The sequence below is a fragment of the Gymnoscopelus braueri genome, assembly GCF_963280865.1.
Source record: "Gymnoscopelus braueri genome assembly, chromosome: 12".
Lineage (NCBI taxonomy): Eukaryota > Metazoa > Chordata > Actinopteri > Myctophiformes > Myctophidae > Gymnoscopelus > Gymnoscopelus braueri.
This window is the reverse complement of record NC_137614.1, coordinates 27313403-27333938: the sequence shown is the minus strand read 5'-3', so window position 1 is coordinate 27333938 and position 20536 is coordinate 27313403. Positions and strand designations below refer to the sequence as shown.

Here is a 20536-nt window from a genome sequence, read left to right as displayed (position 1 = left end):
TTAATGTATAACATATTGGTTTACTATTTCCTTCATGAAAATATCTGCATAGGCCTAATACCAGATGTCTGAGTTCCTCAATAAGAACTGAATTGAGTCAAAACAGTACATGATACAGAGTATTACAGAGATATTGTACTGTATTATAATCTCTTTTTGCATAAAACTTAACTCTTAATGCCTGGGATTGGGATGCAGAAGAAGCAACTGTACCTATATACTGTACGAAACTGTAAAATCTTGAGTTACTTTCATTTGTACAGTGCACTCTCAGACTTAAATGAACACAAGATTTTACTGTGTAGAAAGAAGAAAAAAATGTCAACGTTATTTTAATTTCCATTTGTGAAAACTGCAGGGTCAATGATATTGTAAAAGCAGGTGGGCAGTCTCAAATTATTTAATTAGTGGCCTTTACCCTTGATTTATGAATATGGAAAAATAAGCTTCCCCGATGAGATCAAAGGGTATGATAAATATTCACATTTCATCAACACGCATGCATTTGCTAAATCAAGTGGTTTGTGTGAGGCTCTAAAGAATAGTTGTTTTCAGTCCTGTTTTTTTCTAGTGTCCCCAGGGAACGCTTTGCTTTGCATTTTTAAAAGTTCTTCCCCACAATTCAATTACGTCCATTCAAGGTCTGTTGTTTACCCTGAAAAAGGAGGATTTCATCTGTAAAAGTGCTACTTCTTCAATGAAGGCCTTTCTCCAGCTGTGTAGCTACTACTAATTGTTAGCATGTATGTATGTATGTGTGTATGTACATACAAAGAGTCACTTTTTGTAGTATTATTGAGAATCCAGTATTATTGAGAATTTTCAGGAAATGGAATTGGTTCACCATTTATAAAACCCACTGACACTCTTAACCTACTTTTTCATCCTTTTTCAATATAATCTTTCATGGTATACAGCTGTTGTATCATGCACTTTCATAACCACTTAAACCCCAGCATCTATATTCTGGGGATAACTTTAGCAGAAAATAGCCGATCTACAAGTTCACAACTCATGTAGATCAGCCATTTTCAGCGAAGATATTTAATGTAGAGCAAAAAACAGAAAAGTCACCAGTCCTGAGGAACTCTGGTCAACCAAGTAACCTATAGGGTTTGATAAGTACACATTCATGCACTCACAGTGTCATGTCTGTCCCTGAGCTGTCTGAAAGCCACTGTCTGTGTATTACACTTATTAATTCATTATTCTTCAACAGGGGATCAGGATACAAAATGCAGAACCTTGTATAACATCTGACCAAATTGATAACACAATACAATCTAAAGGGATAAGTACGCGCCCCAGTGGCAAGTATTGAAAATAGCAGGGGAAACAAGGAAATTACATAACAAAGTTTGAATCAATATGTCAAATGATACGAGGTCTCACTGGCCTGAATCAGCCAAATTCTAATTTACAGTATGATGAATCATATAATCTACTCACATAACAAAAAAAGAAAACATCAAAGTGCATGATCTTTATTTGATAATTATACCGTGAAATGCTGTCCAACTTTGGACAAAATGGCAGCATTGGAACAATGAATGAACAGTATAAGGCTCATTTTTCACTTACAGTATATTTTCCTCACCTTGAACCTTCTACTTTGCCAACAACCGAGTGGTAAATCGGCAAAGGATAGATGATGGCTTCAATTTATACATTTCTGAATGTTTGCTATTCATTCTCTACACCCCCATATGTGTTCCTGTAGTGCACCATTCACTGAAGGCCACTAGTGAAATAACAGAACACTAATGTTGGAGGACCAAACAGTCAACCCCTGAGATCAACTATCAGACATGCAATTAATTTACAAAAGCACATGGTGAATGTCTTGAAGTGCTATGCTACGGTAATGATATGGGGAGTAATAATCATAACAAATTATCAATAATAGTTGCTGCATTCAACTAATCATAACTTCTGTCATATATATTTTTATATAATCCACAACCATGTTTGTTTTACTTCTAATTTCTAGAACTTATTCAGTATACAAATATAAAACATATCATACTGTAGGCCTGCCATATGTACATTACATTTGTGTGTACGAGTTATGGTGACACAAGACAAGTCACCATGAAAGTATTTTCAGAACACAACCTTGTTTGTTACGCAGTAAAAATCCTCAGTGTTGTCCATTTGTCAATTTGCAACTCTGAGAGGGTACAAATGACCTCTCAGAGTGAAATAAACAAAACCTCAGCTTTATGCAGTTCAATCTTGGCTCCATCCCTCATCATGTCAGTGTCCATGATCAATTCAAAGAGGTGGAAGTCTTTTGAGTCATATGGTGGCCAGTTTAAACCGGATTCTGGGAGAGCAGCGCACAGCAGGGTTCCTCTTCCATTTGTGGGCCAGGCAGAGCTTAACCGGAGAGCTTTCAGATCAAAAGACTCAAACCTCAAAGTGAGTGTCTTGTGTCCCCTTAGGGGATGGAAAAGTCTTCCAGTCAGCGTCAGGTCTCATGTGCACTGTGAAACGGCAGAGTGTTGAGTTAAATGAACACTCGTGATTTTGCAGTGTGCTTTATTCTACGTGCTCAGATACCACCAAGCCCTCCTTCCACAATGCTGTATATAGCACGGTTCTCAACATCTGGTACGGGGACCACCAGAGGTCCAAATGTACCTTTACAGGCCTGGGACCCCCCTACGTTGTCAAATTCAGAGTGTTAATTTAACTCAGAGTTATTGACCCGTAACGGTCCAGTCGGAGCCCTGGTGGTTCCCGGACCCGACGTTGAGAACCAGTAGGGTCTTTGGCTTTTGCAAATATAAAAAAAGAGAAATATATACATGTATATAGTGTGTGAGAACAGTATCTATGCACGCGTTCATTGACTGCACCTCTTGCATGTGCAACAAGCCTTATGCCCAGTGAACCTGAGCTCCCGCTGACGTGGAATGTCTTTTGGCCTCCATGATGGATAAGGCTGCTTGCTCTTGCTCTTGCTCTTTTAGTCTCTTCTCGTCAAGGAAGGAAACCAGAGAATCCCTCATGTCCACCACCTCAATCATCTGCTGCAGGAAGTGCTCCTCCTCCGCTCGCTGCTCCGTTGTCTTCTCGGTGTCTGGAAAAGACAAAACAAAACAAAAAATGCTATATAAAAATGAGAATATACTATATATACACACACACACACCATATACATTATATATATATAAGAAAGACAGTGCTCTCAGTAACACTACATTAAAAATGTCTGAAACTGAGGAAAAACTAAATAATAATGTAGTCCGATATGGCAGAAGTGTGCACAAATATACTGTATATATACACACACACATCAGAAACGCAGGGCTCTCAGTAATGGACAGAACAACAAATACACTCCGAGTAACTTCACGGTCATGTTTGCTGATAAAATATTTTAAAAGAAGATCTCTATGCACCAGAGTCCTTTCAATGTGAAGTTACCCAGAGTGTCATCTATCTATCTATCTATCAGTGTTGGAATAGTTACTACAACATAGTAATATGTTACTTATTACATATTACTTGTTTAAAAAGTAATGTAGTTACTTTACTTATTACTCCCTGCCAAAAGTAACTAGTTACTTATTACTTAGTTACTTCTTTTTTTCTCGCCCCCAGTAATTGCATCCTTTCTCCCCAAAAGTCTGACTTTGCATTTTCAACATTGGCAGTTGTTTTTTTTCTCTTTTCTGCAGCCTACATTGTAAAATCCTCATTGTTGATTTAACTCTGAAAAGTGTTCTGTACACATGACGGGTCCATTTGGTTCTATTTGTACACTCATTTCAATTATATTAACACTAAGACTTTTACTGTGTATGAATTCATAACTTACAGACTAAATGAAAACCATTTGACTATATATATATATATATATATATATATATATATATATATATATATATATATATATATATATATATATATATATATATATGTTACAGGGTGAATGGAGAACCAGGTAGATTGAAGAAGGCGCGTTCGTTTTTACCACCCACCCAGCAATTCTGTAGAAGCAACACTAGAGGGAGCCACAAGCCAGGCTTGTGCACAAACATGTATATGGCTGCGACCACACACACACACACACACACACACACAAGCGCACACACACGCGCACACGCTCATGCTTTTTTTGGTTTATTGAAAGCAGGACTGTTAAGATACTTTTATTGTGTTCTGGCTTTTGTTTTACTTTCTCCCTGACACACACACACACACACACACACACACACACACACACAGTGATCCATGAAAAGAACTATTCTGTCCCTATCGGTTTACAGCTCAAATAGCGCTGAGTCGACTAGTAGAGCATCGGCCGGTCAGCGCGGGCACTCGCGCCTGGAGGCGCGAGGGCGCGCTTCCTCGGCCTCAAGCTCCACAAGTCGGCGCGCCTCCGTCGTGGACAAGCGTGTGCGTGTGCACGCGTGTTCAGCGTTCCCCTAGCGTAGCTTCCTGGTTGCTATGTGGGGGGAACAACAAAAGACAGGTCCGCGTCGGCACATCAAAGCCCCGCCTCTCCGCGTTCTCCTTCTCCTCCTCGGAGGAGGAGGACGGTTTATTTCGCGAGGAGGAGCTCCTCCTCGCGAGCCTCACGTAATAAACCCCCGCCTCGCAGCGTCCTCCTTCTCCTCCTCCTCCTCGCGAGCCTCGCTAAAAGCCCCGCCTCGCCCCGAAGCCCTGTGCCTAAAAACGAGCGCTCTGTCTTCAATCTACCTGGTTCTCCATTCACCCTGTGACATATATATATGTTACAGTATGATTGGAGAACCAGTACGATTGAAGAATGCGCGCTCGTTTTTACCACCCACCCAGCACTAGAGGGAGCCACAAGCCAGGCTTGTGCACAAACATATATGGCCACACACACACACACACACACAGTCACACACACACAAACACACACGCGCACACACACGCGCACGCGCTCATGCTTTTTTTGGTTTATTGAAAGCAGGACTGTTTAGATACTTTTATTGTGTTCTGGCTTTTGTTTTACTTTCTCCCTGACACACACACACACACACACACACACACACACACACACACACACACACACACACACACACACACACACACACACACACACACACACACACACACACACACACACACACACACACACACACACACACACACACACCCATGAAAAGAACTATTCTGTCCCTATCGGTTTACAAATCCAACGGCGCTGAGTCGACTAGTGGAGCGTCGGCCGGTCACCGCGGGCACTCGCGCCTGGAGGCGCGAGGGCGCGCTTCCTCGGCCTCAAGCTCCACTAAGTCGGCGCGCCGTGCGTGTGAACGCGTGTTCAGCGTTCCCCTCATAGATATTATGGTTCCCCTAGCGTAGCTTCCTGGTTGCTATGTGGGGGGGAACAACAAAAGACAGGTCTCCGTCGGCGCATCAAAGCCCCGCCTCTCCGCGCTCTCCTTCTCCTCCTCCTCGGAGGAGGAGAAGGAGAGAAGGAGAGGACGGGACGGTTTAAAACGCGAGGAGGAGGAGGAGGAGGAGGAGGCTCCTCTTCCTCGCGAGCCTCGCGTAATAACCCCCCGCCTCGCAGCGCCGTCCTCCTCCTCCTCCTCCTCGCGAGCCTCGCTAATAAACCCTGTCTCGAAAAGCCCCGCCTCGCCCCGAAGGAGCCCCGTGCCTAAAAACGAGCGCTCTGTCTTCAATCGTACTGGTTCTCCAAACGTACTGTGACATATATATATATTGAAAATAGCCAACCTACAAGCTTACGGCGCGTCTTCATTGGTTAACAAGTCGCTTATAATAAGCAGACATGGCAACACTGTTTGATCCGGTTTAAGGCCCGCCCTTCCGCAGCTGATAATTCACACATAGACAAGTGCGCAACGTTTCCGTATCCGCTCTAGACCGGATCAGCAAGCAGCCTGCATAGCAACTGGATCCCAACCAGTCTACCATTATATCAATTGACCAAAAACAACACAGGATCAAACTAGAAAAAGTGCTCCTCGGAGCACAGGTCTCCGCCAGGTCAGGTACGTTATTCTGGCCTCCTGGTGGCGCTATAATAGGCCAATGTGAAAAGGGTGCCATTTATTCTTAGGTCTTTCACGGCAATCAGACACTGCATTCATGATTTGAGGCATTTTGTTCCAAAAATGTGTTTTGCTACATTAGACCTGCTGGTGGCGCTATAACAGGCCAATGTGAAAGGGGTGGCATTTCTTCCTCGGCCTAGTGGGAATGTGCGTGTGAAATTTCACGGAAATCGAAAGCTGTTTTTGTTAAAAACGGACCAATCGTGCAAACTTTGGAAGCCAACCATAGGCAATGAGGATGGAATATGGGAAATCGGACAGATCCGTGTTGATCACATGACTATAGAGATACTGTGTACCGATTTGCATGACGTTTGGATAAAATCTGTAGGAGTAATGTAAAACAATGGGTTTTGCACAAATCGGCTCGTGAAAAAAAGTAATAAATTACTTTTTGAAAAAAAGTAAAGGTAATAATATTACTCAAAACGTGAAAGTAATTAGTTACGTTACTAGTTACTGGGAAAAAGTAATAATATTACTTTAAGTTACATATTACTTTACAACACTGCTATCTATCTATCTATCTATCTATCTATCTATCCATCCATCCATCCATCCATCCATCCATCCATTTGTCTATCCATCTTCACACAAACACAAAGTACGTTATATACACACCACTCAGTTCCATGTATTTCCTGAGCTCCAACTCCAGCATGCTCTGCTTGTCTTCAAGCTCAAGCTGCCGAGACCTGAGAGATTTGACAAACAGAATCAGTGTGAATCACACCAGCACTAACCCACCTTGAATGTGGAGAAGGTCACTGGCTACCTCACTCAGTGAGCAGGAACAGTAACCACAGTGTTATGGGTGGGGGGTCTGCTGCTCTGGCCCTCCTGTGTCCTTTGTGTCATTTTCTCTCAGAACAGAATCTGTGTTGCGTGTGACTACACAGCTAAGTGCTGTGTTAATACTGTTTATCGTTGCTGTCGGGTAGAAATCTTGTATGTCCATGTTTTTTTAAACTAGCACCCTTTTTAATACTTTGTCTCATATGAAAGCTTTGCACAAAAGCAGTGAAAATAGCTGATATACAAGCACTTTTGAAAATCTTGCCAAAAATATCAATTAACAAGAGCTTGTGACTAATAACTACATTGGATCCACTGGCACAGTACACATGTTCTTTTTTACATTTTCTGAAAAGTAACGATTTACAATGTTTCCGCCTGACAGCGACGTACAGTATATGGAAGCATGCGAGACTCCATAGGTGCATACAGTACAGTACTATACTTACGCCACCATGAGGTCTGATTCCTCTGACACCAAGTCGTTTTTCTGGTGGACCAGCTCGATCCACTGGTCTATCATTACAGGGGAACCTCCATTGCCTGGGATAGGACAAGAACAGGGGGGTTGACTTGAATTTGTGTGGTCTTGTGTATGTGTGTCTTATGAGATACTGAAACCTCATCGGACATTCAACCCACTTACAAAACTTTGTTTTTTTTCCAATATTCCTTTTTGCAAAGCCATTAAGCCAATTAAATTGTTTGTTCAGATGGTGTAATTTTATGTAATGTATTAATCATCATGAACCACAGACCTAATAGCAGTTCTATGTTCTTACCGGTTTCCTGTCGGAGAGCCCTCTCCAGCACCACCCCTTTGTCTTCCAGCTCCTTGAAATCGACTTCTATCTCCTCCAGTCGCCTCTGGATGGACTGTGGATCACAGAGAGAAGTGCGTTTAAGTTACAAGTTGGGAAAGTAATGCCCGACTATAAACTAAAAATAGCAGATCTACAAGCTCACAATGCATTGCATGCGATGCGTTGTGAGCTTGTAGATCATCCACATTCAGAAACTTAAAGTTTCTTCATTTTCTTCTTCCAAGATACAACAGTGTCTTTTGGGTGAAATCGGACATGTCGACGAAGAAGAACACACCTGGATGAGCTCTGTGGCAATGGGAGAAAGCAGTGGTGGAAGGAGAGTACTCTGAATTCTTTACTTAAGTAAAAGTAGCAATACCACAATGTAGACACTAGTAAAAGGTATTGGCATCAGAATTGAATTAAAGTAGCAAAAGTAAAAATTTCAATTTCAGAATCATACATATCCTGTCATGTTGGACTATAATTATCGATCATGAACCACTATACTTAGGCTATTCGATACAATAGCCGATCTACACACAAGGCGTCGCAAGGTAGATCTGCTATTAATTATGTTGTTTTAATGAATAATGTTATTCATTATTAATAACTTAAATCTGCAAAGGTACTAGTAACTAAAGCTGTCAAATAAATGTAGTGGAGTAAAAACTACAATATTTATTCTGAAATGTAATGGAGTAGAAGTATAAAATATCAAGAAGTTGAAATACTCCAGTGAAGTAAAAGTACCTTGAAATTGTACTGACCTGGGCTTTATGGAAACGCTGCAGTTCGCTCGTCTTGGCTCGCCGCTCCAACGTCCTCATCTTCATCAGCTCCATCTTCTCGGCCTCCACAGGGTCAGAGGGCATCGTCTGAAACTGATGGCCCAAGCACGCGTTTGTGAATGGCTGGTAAAACCTGACAGGAACAGTCTTTATGAAGACCTAATGGATCCTTACCTTCTCATCGAATAAATCACTGTCGTCTCTTCCAAACATCTCCTCGTCGTCATCGTCATCATCATCGTCTCCATCAACACCATCTTCGGACGTGCTGTGGCCATGACTGAAAGATGTTTCTGTGGTAAAAGAAGAGAATACGGTCAACTTAATGTTTAAAATCCTTCTCCAAAGCTGAGGGTTTCAGTCTTTGTACTCATTAGTGTAAAATGTTGCCAGTTTTGAGCTAAACTAGGCTAAGCTCACCATTCGACATGTCTTCAAAGATAGGAAGATAGGAAAAACATAAAAAATTACACTAAGACAGAGCTATCCCTTTAAGGCATTTAAGTTTTTAAGGCAGAGCTATCCCTTTAAGGCATTTCCTTACCGACTGTGCCTGGGTGGTTATTAAGAACACTGAGCCGGTGTTCTCTGCTGAGCCTGGGGGACGAGAGGTTCCAGGGGGAGAACTTTGATCGGACCTTGGTTTGCTGCCCGCCGGGCTCCTCTTTCCTCCTGAAGCAGCGTCGGTTCTTCTTGTCCCGGACATGTACCGTGGCGCTGCCGCTCCAGTAGCCCTCCTCCTCCTGCCTGTCTGTTCCCGCCGGCTTGGGAGGGCTCGACCTGCCCGCCGTGGCTGAGGAAGAAGAGCAAGAGGAAGACCCGCCTGGGGTCTCCGAGTCAGAGTCTAGGCTTAAGCTCTGGAGGTTGACTAACTGGCTCTTCTCTGCGTCGCTTAGCTGGAGCTTCCGCAGCGACTGCTTGGGCCGCGAGTCGGGCCCGTTGTCCCGCTGGGGGACCGGCGGTGAGGAGCGCTTTTCAGGGGGAGAGGGATTCACTAGGTGGACGGTGCGAGGTTTGGGTACAGGGGGAGAGGGTGTGGGTGTGTTCTGCCTCGAGAGGCGGGGCCTTGGGACTGGGGTAGGCATGGAGGGTGGGTTTTCCTCTGGCTCCTCATTAGCGGGAGCCGCTAGCCCACCTTTAGGTGGAGGGTCTGCGAGGGGCTTTGTTGGCGGTGGCTCAAGGGGCTCGTCTTTAGAGTCAAGTCTGTTGTGGTATTGCTTGCCCTCAGGTTGATGTGGCTGAGTATGTTTACAGGGACCACAGTCCAGAGTGTACTCATCATCATCATCATCATCATCATCATCATCTTCTGAGGGAGACGGAGTGGGGTCGTTCTCTTTATTTGTCTCTTTGTGTTTTCTTGTGCCATCCTGAACAGAGAGAAAAGGCATGTACTGTAAGTGACTGCAGTCTATGGAAGCCACTGAATAAAATTAAAAGGTGCGATTTGTTTCTCACAATTGTGACTTTCTCCCAAAATTCTAAGGGAATTTTCTCACAATTGCGACTCTATATCTCTCTTTGGACGGCATGTAGCTCAGTAGATACAGCCAGGTTAATCGGAAGTTCGATCCCACCAGGCGTAGTGTTTAAGTTTCCCTGATCCCAACCACTGACAGGGCGCTGTATTATTTGCACCCACTGCTGCTAAGTAGTTAGAATGGGTAAATGCAAAGGATAAAGCTTAGGTATGTGCAAATGTACTTGGCAAATACCCCAACAACAACAACTAAAGGGGACACAATTATTATTATTGTATATTCTGTTCTTGCTCCCAATTGTGAAGAAAAAACTAATATATTTATGAACTTGGAATTGTGAGAACAATTTTCAGGCACTTGGAAATTGGCTTCAATAACTTAAATATTTTCGATGTGAAAAACTAATTATAAATAATAAAATAAGCAGAGATAATAAGCAGTTGTCCTCATCTGGCGTGAGCGATCCATGCCTCACAAGGCTGCCAATTGGACCAGACACCAGAAAAATATTGCATCATGTGACAGAAGGTTGCGTAACACTGGGCCGCAGAGACACAGAGCAAAGATGGGCCCTGAGTCACCGTCAGCAGACACCAGAAGGGTGCGAGGTTTCAGGTTTGTGTGCACAGTGAATCGCACCTGACTGGAGGATGTTCCCGTCCCGTTCCCTGTTCCCACATCCTCAGAGTGCAGCTCACAGTAGAATCTCCCTGGGGGGAAACATCACAGAGGGAACAATGAAAAGCAGTTCATGGTCTTAGACAAGCATAATGTTGTGATGCTGAAGAAAATAACAGTCAACAACTCTGAACAAGTCTTTTTTTCCTCCTTCTTCAATGTTTTCTTTTTCTCTCTTTTTTCCAGGCTGAACTACAAACCCCTTTAAAAAAGGGCCTTGCCACGAATTATTCATAATACGGATGAATAAATCAAGCGTTGCTCTATTTATCCTAGGAGAAATCATGTTGTGTCTTCTTTACATTAGACTACAGGTATGACAGCTGTTGGAACATAAATGCAGGCAGCTATTCTACTACTGCACCAGAGGCTTTAGAAAGATGTTATCTAATAATAAAAATAAATAAGTAATTAAGTAGGTCGGAGTGGCTTATTGTTGGCATCAGCCAAGAACGCAGGAGTCTATCCCTGTTTCAATGTGCTAGACCGCTGGGAGATGAATAGCTCAGATGGAGCGCAACACCTACTATCAGCTCCCAATACTTACCGCACGACTTGCCGCACCCAAGCCATGCTACTCATATGTTGAGTAGCACCTTGGTCGAACGCATGACCTTGTGGTCCAAAGTCGAGAACTCTACCGACTGAGCAACCCCGACACAAAGCGCCATTATACAAAAATATTTTTTATTGGGAGTGATTCAAACAAGATGACTGTAAGTAACAATACAAACACAACACTTTAAATTTCCAACCTTTTATTGAAATAACATCCAAGACCTACAGGATTCTCCGCTTCAATCCTAAGTAAATTAGTAAGGAAGTCCTTCCTCAATTTCCCCCAGATTTGATCTATAAGATTTGTCTAATTCCTTTACATCATATTAAACTGTCTGAGGGATAAATGAACACAGAGGATTTTACTGTGTATATTTAATGCTGTGATATTTAATATTCACCGTTTTTTCCTAATGCTAATTCAAGTCCATCTCAAGGAAAATTCGGATACGTTTACATTATTGCCGAAGAAATGCAGAAATGCAACTTTATGGTAATGTACACTGATGCGGTTCCTTCTATGCAATTTTGGATGGCTCAAATGACTTCTGTATTGCCTTTGCAGGGACTAACCTATTACTGGAGCAGAAGTGTAAGAGGCTGTGTCAACAGAAAGCGTTTTCTGAACTGCCACACAGTTCTATGTTAACACATTGAGTGCCAGTCGCGTATATACGCGAACCTATTTAAAGCCGTCACGTGCCAGTCGCGTGGATCTACGCCAACTGGTCCTTTTTTTTTTTTTTTTTTTTTAAGTTCACATTGCACTTTTTTTCACGTTCGATACGACACATTTCATTGTAGCACCACCGGAAACGGAATTATCCGGGATCCGGTTTTTCCGATCCCATCCATTCTAAATCTGACACCAATCCGCCATTTTCTCAGTTGTAGTTTTTCTCGTCGCTGATCGCTGTTTAACATAAACCGTTCTAACTACAAGATAGCGGATGGGATTTTCATGCGGTCTTCACTGCTCTACTCGGACGGATCGCTTATTTGTTTACAAAGAGTTGAATGCACGATTTTAGCGGATTTAACTTTGTCTGTGGCGAGTGGCGACGTGAAGAAAACAAAAAAACAACAATAAAACGCTGGCACTGGTGAGTACATTGAGATTAAACTCTGGCGTGGAATGTGTTAAAGAAGCATTGGAGTGCTCCACTTTCCAGCACCGTGCTTCGCGTTACAGCGCTCCTGGCGTCCAGAGTTTTTGGCAGAGCGCTATTGGCGCTTCAGGTAGAAAATGGTTCAGCTTCAATCATTTATGACTTGACTTTGAATCGTTAACACAACCATGAGATATCAATATTTAGTTATTTCAGCTAGGCAATTTGTGCTCTCGTTTCTTGTCTTGTATGGATGAAATGAGTTGATGTAGCAATTCTAAAACTCATGTTCCCCTTTGGTTCTACAGTAACTGGCTTAGTGCTACAGAATACATTTGACTGGTAAGAGAGCTGTTGAACAGAAAGGCAGACAGGAGATTCTCTGCTGCACCACCAGAGTGGGGGGACATTAATCTTAAAATGGACTGTAATAATAAAAAAGACTTTCCTTATTGTCAGTGTTTCAAACAAGATGAGAAACGACGACTCAAAACACTTGCTCTATGCTTGCTTCAGTTGTAAACCCCAAATAGCTGATCTACAGTACATGCTCACAACGTAGAACGGCTATTTTCGTTGCATGACACTCTTGTACAGCAAAGCATATATCAGGCTTTAAAGTGCTAGACGTGGAACCCACCTGTACTCTGGTGAAAGGTGTATCCACCCAGTCTGAGTGTGATACTACAGTGATGGCAGGTGAAGCAACTCCGGTGGAAGAACTTGCCCTCAGCACTGATGCGTTCCAGCACGTACACCCTCTGGCTACAGAAGTAGCACTCTGTACTACTGCTTGCAGGCATCCCCATGCCACAGTCAGATTGTGGCTGGGGTTCCTCAGGGGCTACTGGCAGGGCCACAAGGGGGGCAACCGGCTACGGGAGAAGGAGAGATGGGGGGGAAACATAAATTAAATTGACTTACTTTGACAGTTGATACATGCATGATTCAGATTTGTGTGAGCTGCAGTAATATAAACTAAGAAATTATCATAGAACACACACACACACACACACACACACACACACACACACACACACACACACACACACACACACACACACACACACACACACACACACACACACACACACACACACACACACACACACACACACACACACACACACACACACACACACACACACACACACACAGCTTGTAATTTATCCAAAAGATTAAACATTAAAAAAGCTAAATGCGATGCGTTGTGAGCATATAGATCAGCTATTTTCACTATGAAAAAATTAATAAATAGGTGTTTAAGTGGATTTGATTGAAGTCAAACTGAACTCACATTGTCCTCGTCACCCATCCTGGTCGCTGTTTCTTTAGCTTGTTTTTCAGCTGCTAGTTTATCCTGCACAAACAGAAACAAATTATGTTATCCAATTATGTAAACGGTCACTCATGAGTGGATTTGGTACAACAAAAAAACAGCTTTTGTATATCTTTATTGCTTAAAATATGATCAACAGACAAAGAAAACATTACATTAGCTACAGTACCAGTGCCTTTGAGAAATGAAATGGAACAGAACAGCGTAGTGGCTTGAAAAATGAACTTGGTGTGGGTAATGCCAACTCCAGCCAAACATTCAGTGTATTTGAAAATGTCTTTATCAAGGAATCTACTGTGCTGTGTCAACAATGGAGTCCAGAGCACTGATTTCTATGGGCTCACCTTGCGTCTCTGCAGAGAGTTGTGCTTCAGCTTGCTGATGAAAAAGACAGCTGACTGCCGGGAAAGAGTTAAGGGCCTGGATGGTGCCAATAGGTCTGTAGGTTCTTCAGAAAACACGTACCACACACACACACACACACACACACACTTCAGTTTCCCTCTAACATAGCAAATTTGGAAGGTTTTAAATACAGATTTCTCACACTAATAAAGTGCTTCCCAGCCAATTACTGCATTTACTCTGCCAGCTGAAATGTTAGCAATCCTATTTGTCTCATATCTGCCCCGCATCTGCAATTGAACCGAATTAGTCAACTCTTGTCAATCTAAAAACAAACTCCTATACTCCAGCTGTCCCACTGTCACCAGTCAGATAAGGTAACTGGAGACTGACAGCTCCCCCCTGTCTGCTGCGCATCTGTCAGCGTATTCCTAGCAGAGCAGCACAGCATCACAGACCAGCAGAGTGTATGTCACACCCACTTCAGCACAGACTGTAGTACAGTACCTCCAAACACTGCACTCGCATCTACGCTGCAAGAATTCCCCTCGCTCCACAGATCCACAAGAATGCCCAAATATCTTGTGTTAAAAAACCAACAACTCCTCCTTCAGGAACAGGAATAGCTGATCTCTTTTAAGCGAGGCTAGTCCCACCCAAGCCCTGATAAGACATGTCCTCACCCGTTGCTGTTTGCTCTGTCTGCCGTGGCTTAGTAGTGCAGGAGATCTGGCTTTGAGCACAGCCCTAGCCACTCAAACCTGAGGAATTCTGGGTAACATGCTCTTAAAGGGACAGAGGCAGTGTGATGGCTTATCATCACCAAACACATTTCAGTGTGAGGACAAACCAGCCTCACTCTTTTAGAAATAGGTGATTAGAGCACGGTGCAGTCAGTGTCTCAGCGAGCGACTTATGTAACAGTATTTATAGCATTTTTTAGGAACAAGTTTTACTGTAGGCGATGGCAATTATTTAAAAGACAACGCAACTATTACATCAAAGCACAAAACGTGGTCAATCTCAATCACGTCGTATATGGATACTTTAAGCCAAGGTTCACACTGCAGTAACAAGATTGTGGGTCATGTTTGAAGTAGGTTACCTTTGCTACTGCTAGGCACATTGAAGGCATCATGGACCTGTGTGAGGTACAGGAACATGGACAGCTTGTCTATTTGACCGCTGTTGGCCATATCGTTGGCAGACATGATGGGTGAGATCCCAAACTCCCTCTGCAGGATGCCGAATGCCAGTTGGTTGTTGTGGATGCCATTGGACTCATCCAAAGAGGACATGTCACTGTGGAGGCAGAATGAGAGCAGGGATTCACGGCCATACTGTAGTAACCGGATGCAGGAGGCCTATTCATGGAATACAAATCATTTGCATCGTTCACAGATTGATTTTTTTGTGTCCATTGGGTAGCTCTGTGCATTTCCACTGCTTGGCCCCTATTAACCCATTAAGACCTGAGGCCGTTTCTACAAATGTCTTCTAAATCCTTACAGTTTTCTGAAAACAACTATGTTGCTATATCAGTGGTGCTCAAACCTTTTCATGTCAAGGACCCCCAAAATTAGCCTATATGTATTTGTCCACGGACCCCCCATCTCAAAATACTGTGTCCCAGGGACTTCAAGAAGCAAAGATTTGAGTTCAAAATGTTTGCTTTAAAAATATATATTCAAAGATTTGTAAAAATTTTCAACATTTTTCAAAAATAGCAGATCTACAAGCTCATAGAGTGGCACGCAGTGACGCATTTTTTTTATCGTGACACACACACTCTCATATATATATATAGCTACAATCTAAAATTACACAGATGCTTTACCGGTTTTAATGGGTTAAAATCCCTTAAGAGGAAAACAGAAAACATGGGATGTAAATTGCTGTCAAGAAGTGGGCCAAAACAACACTGTTAAAGTGGATTGGGCCACCGATGCCTCATTATCTGTGTTGTTCATGGCACTGGTTGTCAACGTGGGGTCCATTTACCCTCCATCAGGGTAAATGATGATAGTTAGGACCCTCACCCTTAGTCCATGGACCTAAATGGGTCTGTAACTCTGAGAGTGTACAAATGGAACCAAAATGTAATGGTCCATTTGGTTTCCATTTGTACACTCTCAGAGTTAACGCTGAGGATTTTACAGTGTAAATTAGGGTGCCAGAGATAAAAATCGTTTCAAATGGGGGTCTGTAGCAAATGCAGATCAAACTGGGGGTCCTTGAAATGAAAAAGAATCACTGGTTTATGGTAGATGAAAGGTCGACTCACATGAGCATGGGTCTGAAGCGGTGGATGAGGGCACACAGAGCCAGACCGGACCTCCAGGACTGGGTGAGGTCGTGGACCTTGACCCTCTCACAGCCTGCAGTGTTGTGCTGACACCACCTCAACAGCTCCTCAAAACCCCCGGACGAATCTGTTGGAGGAAAACGGCAATGACGATTTTCAGTGGTTATATTAGTGGATGCAGTGTTAATTTTGACAGCAAATATTGATTTAGTCTTAGTCTTTTGAATAACACACCATTTAGTTTTAGTCCTACTTTAGTCTTCTGAAAATGTTTAGTCTTAGTCTAGTCGACTAAATATCAAAAACCTTAGTCTTTTAGTCTTAGTCAAAAACAATTACACTGCAACAAATTCTGCTTTAGTCTTAGTCTTAGTCCTTTGAATAACACACCATTTAGTTTTAGTCCTATTTTAGTCTTCTGAAATTGTTTAGCCTAAAGGTCATTACACACCGGCGATTATGCGAATATACGCAAAATTCAGACTCTAATTCGGACGAATAAATAAAAGACGCTTTTTCGCTCCGCGAAACTGATGTGTAAGCTTGCATTGACTTTATAAGGTTTTAAAAAAAAAGTATTATTCGCATGAAAAAATCACCCCCGGTGTGTAAGGACCTTTAGTCTAGTCTTAGTCGACAAAATTAACACTGAGTGGATGTGATCATGTGTGTGAATGATCTCCTTTGTACAGTATGTTGCATATCGTTGCTGTCGAGTGGAAACCTTGTATGTCCAAGACGGTTTCTTTTCAGAAAATGGAAAAACAGAAGGTGTGTTCCAAAGGAACCAATGTAGTTATTATTTAGTCACAAGCTCTTGCTAATACTTTTCGTTGGTTCAATATTTATGAAACCCAGAGACAGACTTACTTAAAAAAATATTTTTTTTTTTGCAAAAGTAGCAGATTTACAAGCTCGAGCTTGCCTTGTAGATCTGCAATTTTTTGCTACAATTGTGCAACACTGTTGTATGACAAAGTAGGGCAGTAATTTATGAAAAAACAAAGAAAATGGAAATATGGAGATACAAGGTTTCTGCCTGACAGCAACGTAATAAGTAACCTTCTGGATTTTAACCGGTGTCTCCCGCATGGGAAACTAAACATCTACTGCTCACACTGGCCAGAGGAGATATAAGGCTTCAGCTGTCGCTAATATGTGTTAAGAACAACTACAGTAGTGACCACCAAACTGATATGAAGGAACAGCTGACCTTGGCGCATCCTGCTCTTCTGCTTCTTGCTGGACGTATTAGACTTCTCAGCATCATATAGGTTCTGCACCTGTACGAGAGAAAAGTTACATTCACAAGCTGTAGTCGTGCATTATCCTCGTATGAGCTGAAATAAAACAGAACAGAACACAATACAACACAACACTGTGTTGTAATTCCAATACGTCTTTATGCAGTGCAATTTAGGTGGTATTTTGTGAAAACTCTCTAAAGCCCAATAATCAATAAGCTCTCCTATACTAAAGCCAGTCCCTCTGCCCTGCCAACTCAATAGACCTTACATTGCAGTTTCCTGGCAACAAATCCACACTATGTGAAATACTGTACTGCTGGAATGATCCATGGGGCGCTGGAGGAAGTGGGTATAATTTTCACCCATGGCAACTGTAGTTATTTTATTTTATTTAACCTTTATTTAACCAGTAAAAAACACATTGAGACAAAGTTTCTTTTTCAAGTGTGAACTAGCCAAGAGGCAGAATAAAATTACACGTCTTTGGCAAACATACACTACAAAACAAACAACAATAGCACATCCATGATACACAGAAAATACCTAAAATGTCTCCAAAAGTGATACACTTTAAGCATCTTCTTGCTGATATTTAAGTTTTAAGTAGAGAACAAGTTATATATATTTTAAATTAGTACAATTACAGAACATTTTTGAAAAATCTTGAAAGTGTTTGAAAAATGTCGAATAATTTTAAATTACCAAAAAGTTTGAGAGCTACTGATTTAGAAGGCATTAAAGAATCGGCCTCAGGTTTTAATGGGTTAACCCGAGAGGAGTGCAGTACCGAGTGGGAGGTCATCAACGGGCATCGCCTTAGTAGTAGTAGTAATAATGATAATAATAATAATAATACTACAACAGAAAATCTATCCCAACCTGGCTGGTCTTTATGGACGAGAGGTTGACGTGCCGATAGCGGGTTGAGGGGTCAATGCTGTAGTTGGTGTAGTTCTTGCTGGTGTTTTCTGGGGTGGTCTGAGACAGTAGCTGGTATAAACTCTCTCTGTCCATTGCATTCATAAAATGAGACACAGAGAGGGAGAGATGCAACCAGATCGAAATGATTCATGTCTGTGCTTCAAGCTCTGTGGTGGAAACATGATGATCAGACCAATGTTTACTTATGCACATTTAACCAACCATGTACTCTGTAATGAATCAGAGGAATTCAAGCATAGTCACAGAACAGCTAACAGGGAGATAAACTAAAATGGCAGATGACGATACAGAAGTATAATGATGTTAATATCACTACCTTTATATTCAAAGTAAAAAGAACATGACATCTATTTATCAGGGGAAGTGAATGAAATCCGAGTCTTATGAAACCTGTACTGGTCGGTTTTGTCAAATTAGGGAAAGTACAGGTCCAATGACTCAAATAATCTCTGTATGATTCCAATATCGACCTGGCTCACCTTTCAGCCAGGACCTTGAGGTGTGGATCCCCCATGCCCCAGCTCCTCACCATCCATGCCACATCGAAACAGGCGAGGAACCCACGGGCGATACCGGTCCCAAGAGGCCAGAAAGGCTGCAAACCAAAAAAAAGAAAATGAATGCCAGCATTAAAGCAAGCAGGGCTTGATTTGTCAAATAAAATACAAACTAGAAAAAGTGCTCCTCGGAGCACAGGTCTCCGCCAGGTCAGATAGGTTATTGTGGCCTCCTGGTGGCGCTATAATAGGCCAATGTGAAAAGGGTGCCATTTCTTCTTAGGCCTTGCACGGCAATCAGACACTGCATTCATGATTTGAGGCATTTTGTTCAAAACAAGCCACTACTGCAAACTTTAGATGTCAATCTTAGCCAATCAGGATGGAATGTGAAAAATCAAACACATCCGTCTTGATCACATGACTATAGAGATCATGTGTACCAATTTGCGTGAAATTTGGGTCAAATCGGAAAGAGTAATATACAAAAATGTGTTTTACATAAGTCGGCCTCCTGGTGGCGCTCTAAAAGGCAGATGTGAAAAATGCAGGGCACAGGTTTTTCCTTGACCTCTAGGGAGTGCGCTTACAAAGTTTTACACAGATCGGTGCAGTTATAGGTAAAAACACGAATGGGCCTGTTATAGCGTCACCATGAGGCTGATTTGAACATTTTCAAGTGGCATTTCTTCCTCGGCATAGTGGGAATATGCATGCAAAATTTCAAGGAAATTGCATGCTGTGTTCATGATTTTAGGTATTTTGTTCAAAACGGAGCACTCCTGCAAACTTTGAAAGCCATTTCTAGCCAATCAGGATGGTATATGAAAAATCTGAAAGACCCGTTTTGTTTAATGACTATAGAGATACTGTGTACCGATTTACGGGATTTTTGGACAAAATCTGTAGGAGTACTGTCAAAAAATATGTTTTGCATAAATCGGCCTCCTGGTGGCGCTATAAAAGGCCCATGTGAAAAATTTGGGTCAGAGGTTCTGCTGTGATATCCAGGGAGTGTGTGTGCACAGTTTCACTGCGAGCAAGCCAACGGTGCCGGAGATTAGCTGTCCACAGACAGAATGACGGACGGACGGACGGACACACACACGGACGGACGGACAGGGGGCAAAACATACTCTCTCGCCATGCCTTTCGGCCTGGCGGAGACAATAAGAGGGGGGGATTTTCTTAATCACGTAAGCCCTATAGAGCACCGAAGCCTGACGTCACTGCCACTAGAGGGCGCTGTTTCACGGGTTCGTGGCTTTATTTTTTGTGTTGAAATCCCCATTTGGGAATCTTAGATCACGTCATATAAGAACTGTGTTCCAAACATAAACACACCACCCTGGTGGTGTTTTTGTCAGGGGGGTGGCTCTGCATCGTTTATGATATTCATTCATATTTGATACAGCCTGTTTCTGGCGAAAATGGAATTAATTCTGCCTTAAAAGTCTTAAGAACTACTACTTCCGGGTCTGAAATCACTGTCCCTACAGCAGCCGTGTTCATGGGAAATGTAGTCTTTGGGTTGTTTGACTCGTTTCTAGTGTTTATATTGTGTTACTCTTTGGGTAA

At 42.4% G+C, this 20536-nt stretch overlaps 1 protein-coding gene across 5 annotated transcripts in view; it reads right to left on the bottom strand.

The window, feature by feature from the left end:
- Positions 1-1468: 1468 nt before the first annotated feature.
- The window catches only part of mical1 (microtubule associated monooxygenase, calponin and LIM domain containing 1), a 33715-nt gene continuing 14647 nt past the window's right edge, over positions 1469-20536 (bottom strand). For 4 of the 5 annotated variants that reach the window (XM_080445086.1, XM_080445085.1, XM_080445088.1 and 1 more), the window contains 16 exons: positions 18941-19056; positions 18399-18525; positions 17486-17555; positions 16252-16399; positions 15073-15269; positions 13967-14070; positions 13581-13643; positions 12924-13158; positions 10578-10648; positions 9002-9827; positions 8632-8750; positions 8437-8550; positions 7643-7736; positions 7310-7403; positions 6687-6760; positions 1469-3085 (listed from right to left, as the gene is read on the bottom strand). In XM_080445086.1, the coding sequence (XP_080301212.1) occupies positions 2883-3085; positions 6687-6760; positions 7310-7403; positions 7643-7736; positions 8437-8550; positions 8632-8750; positions 9002-9827; positions 10578-10648; positions 12924-13158; positions 13581-13643; positions 13967-14070; positions 15073-15269; positions 16252-16399; positions 17486-17555; positions 18399-18525; positions 18941-19056 (2655 nt within the window). In that variant the 3' untranslated portion in view covers positions 1469-2882. The remainder of the gene's footprint in view (positions 3086-6686; positions 6761-7309; positions 7404-7642; positions 7737-8436; positions 8551-8631; positions 8751-9001; positions 9828-10577; positions 10649-12923; positions 13159-13580; positions 13644-13966; positions 14071-15072; positions 15270-16251; positions 16400-17485; positions 17556-18398; positions 18526-18940; positions 19057-20536) is intronic. The other variant, XM_080445089.1, reaches the window with a different exon arrangement.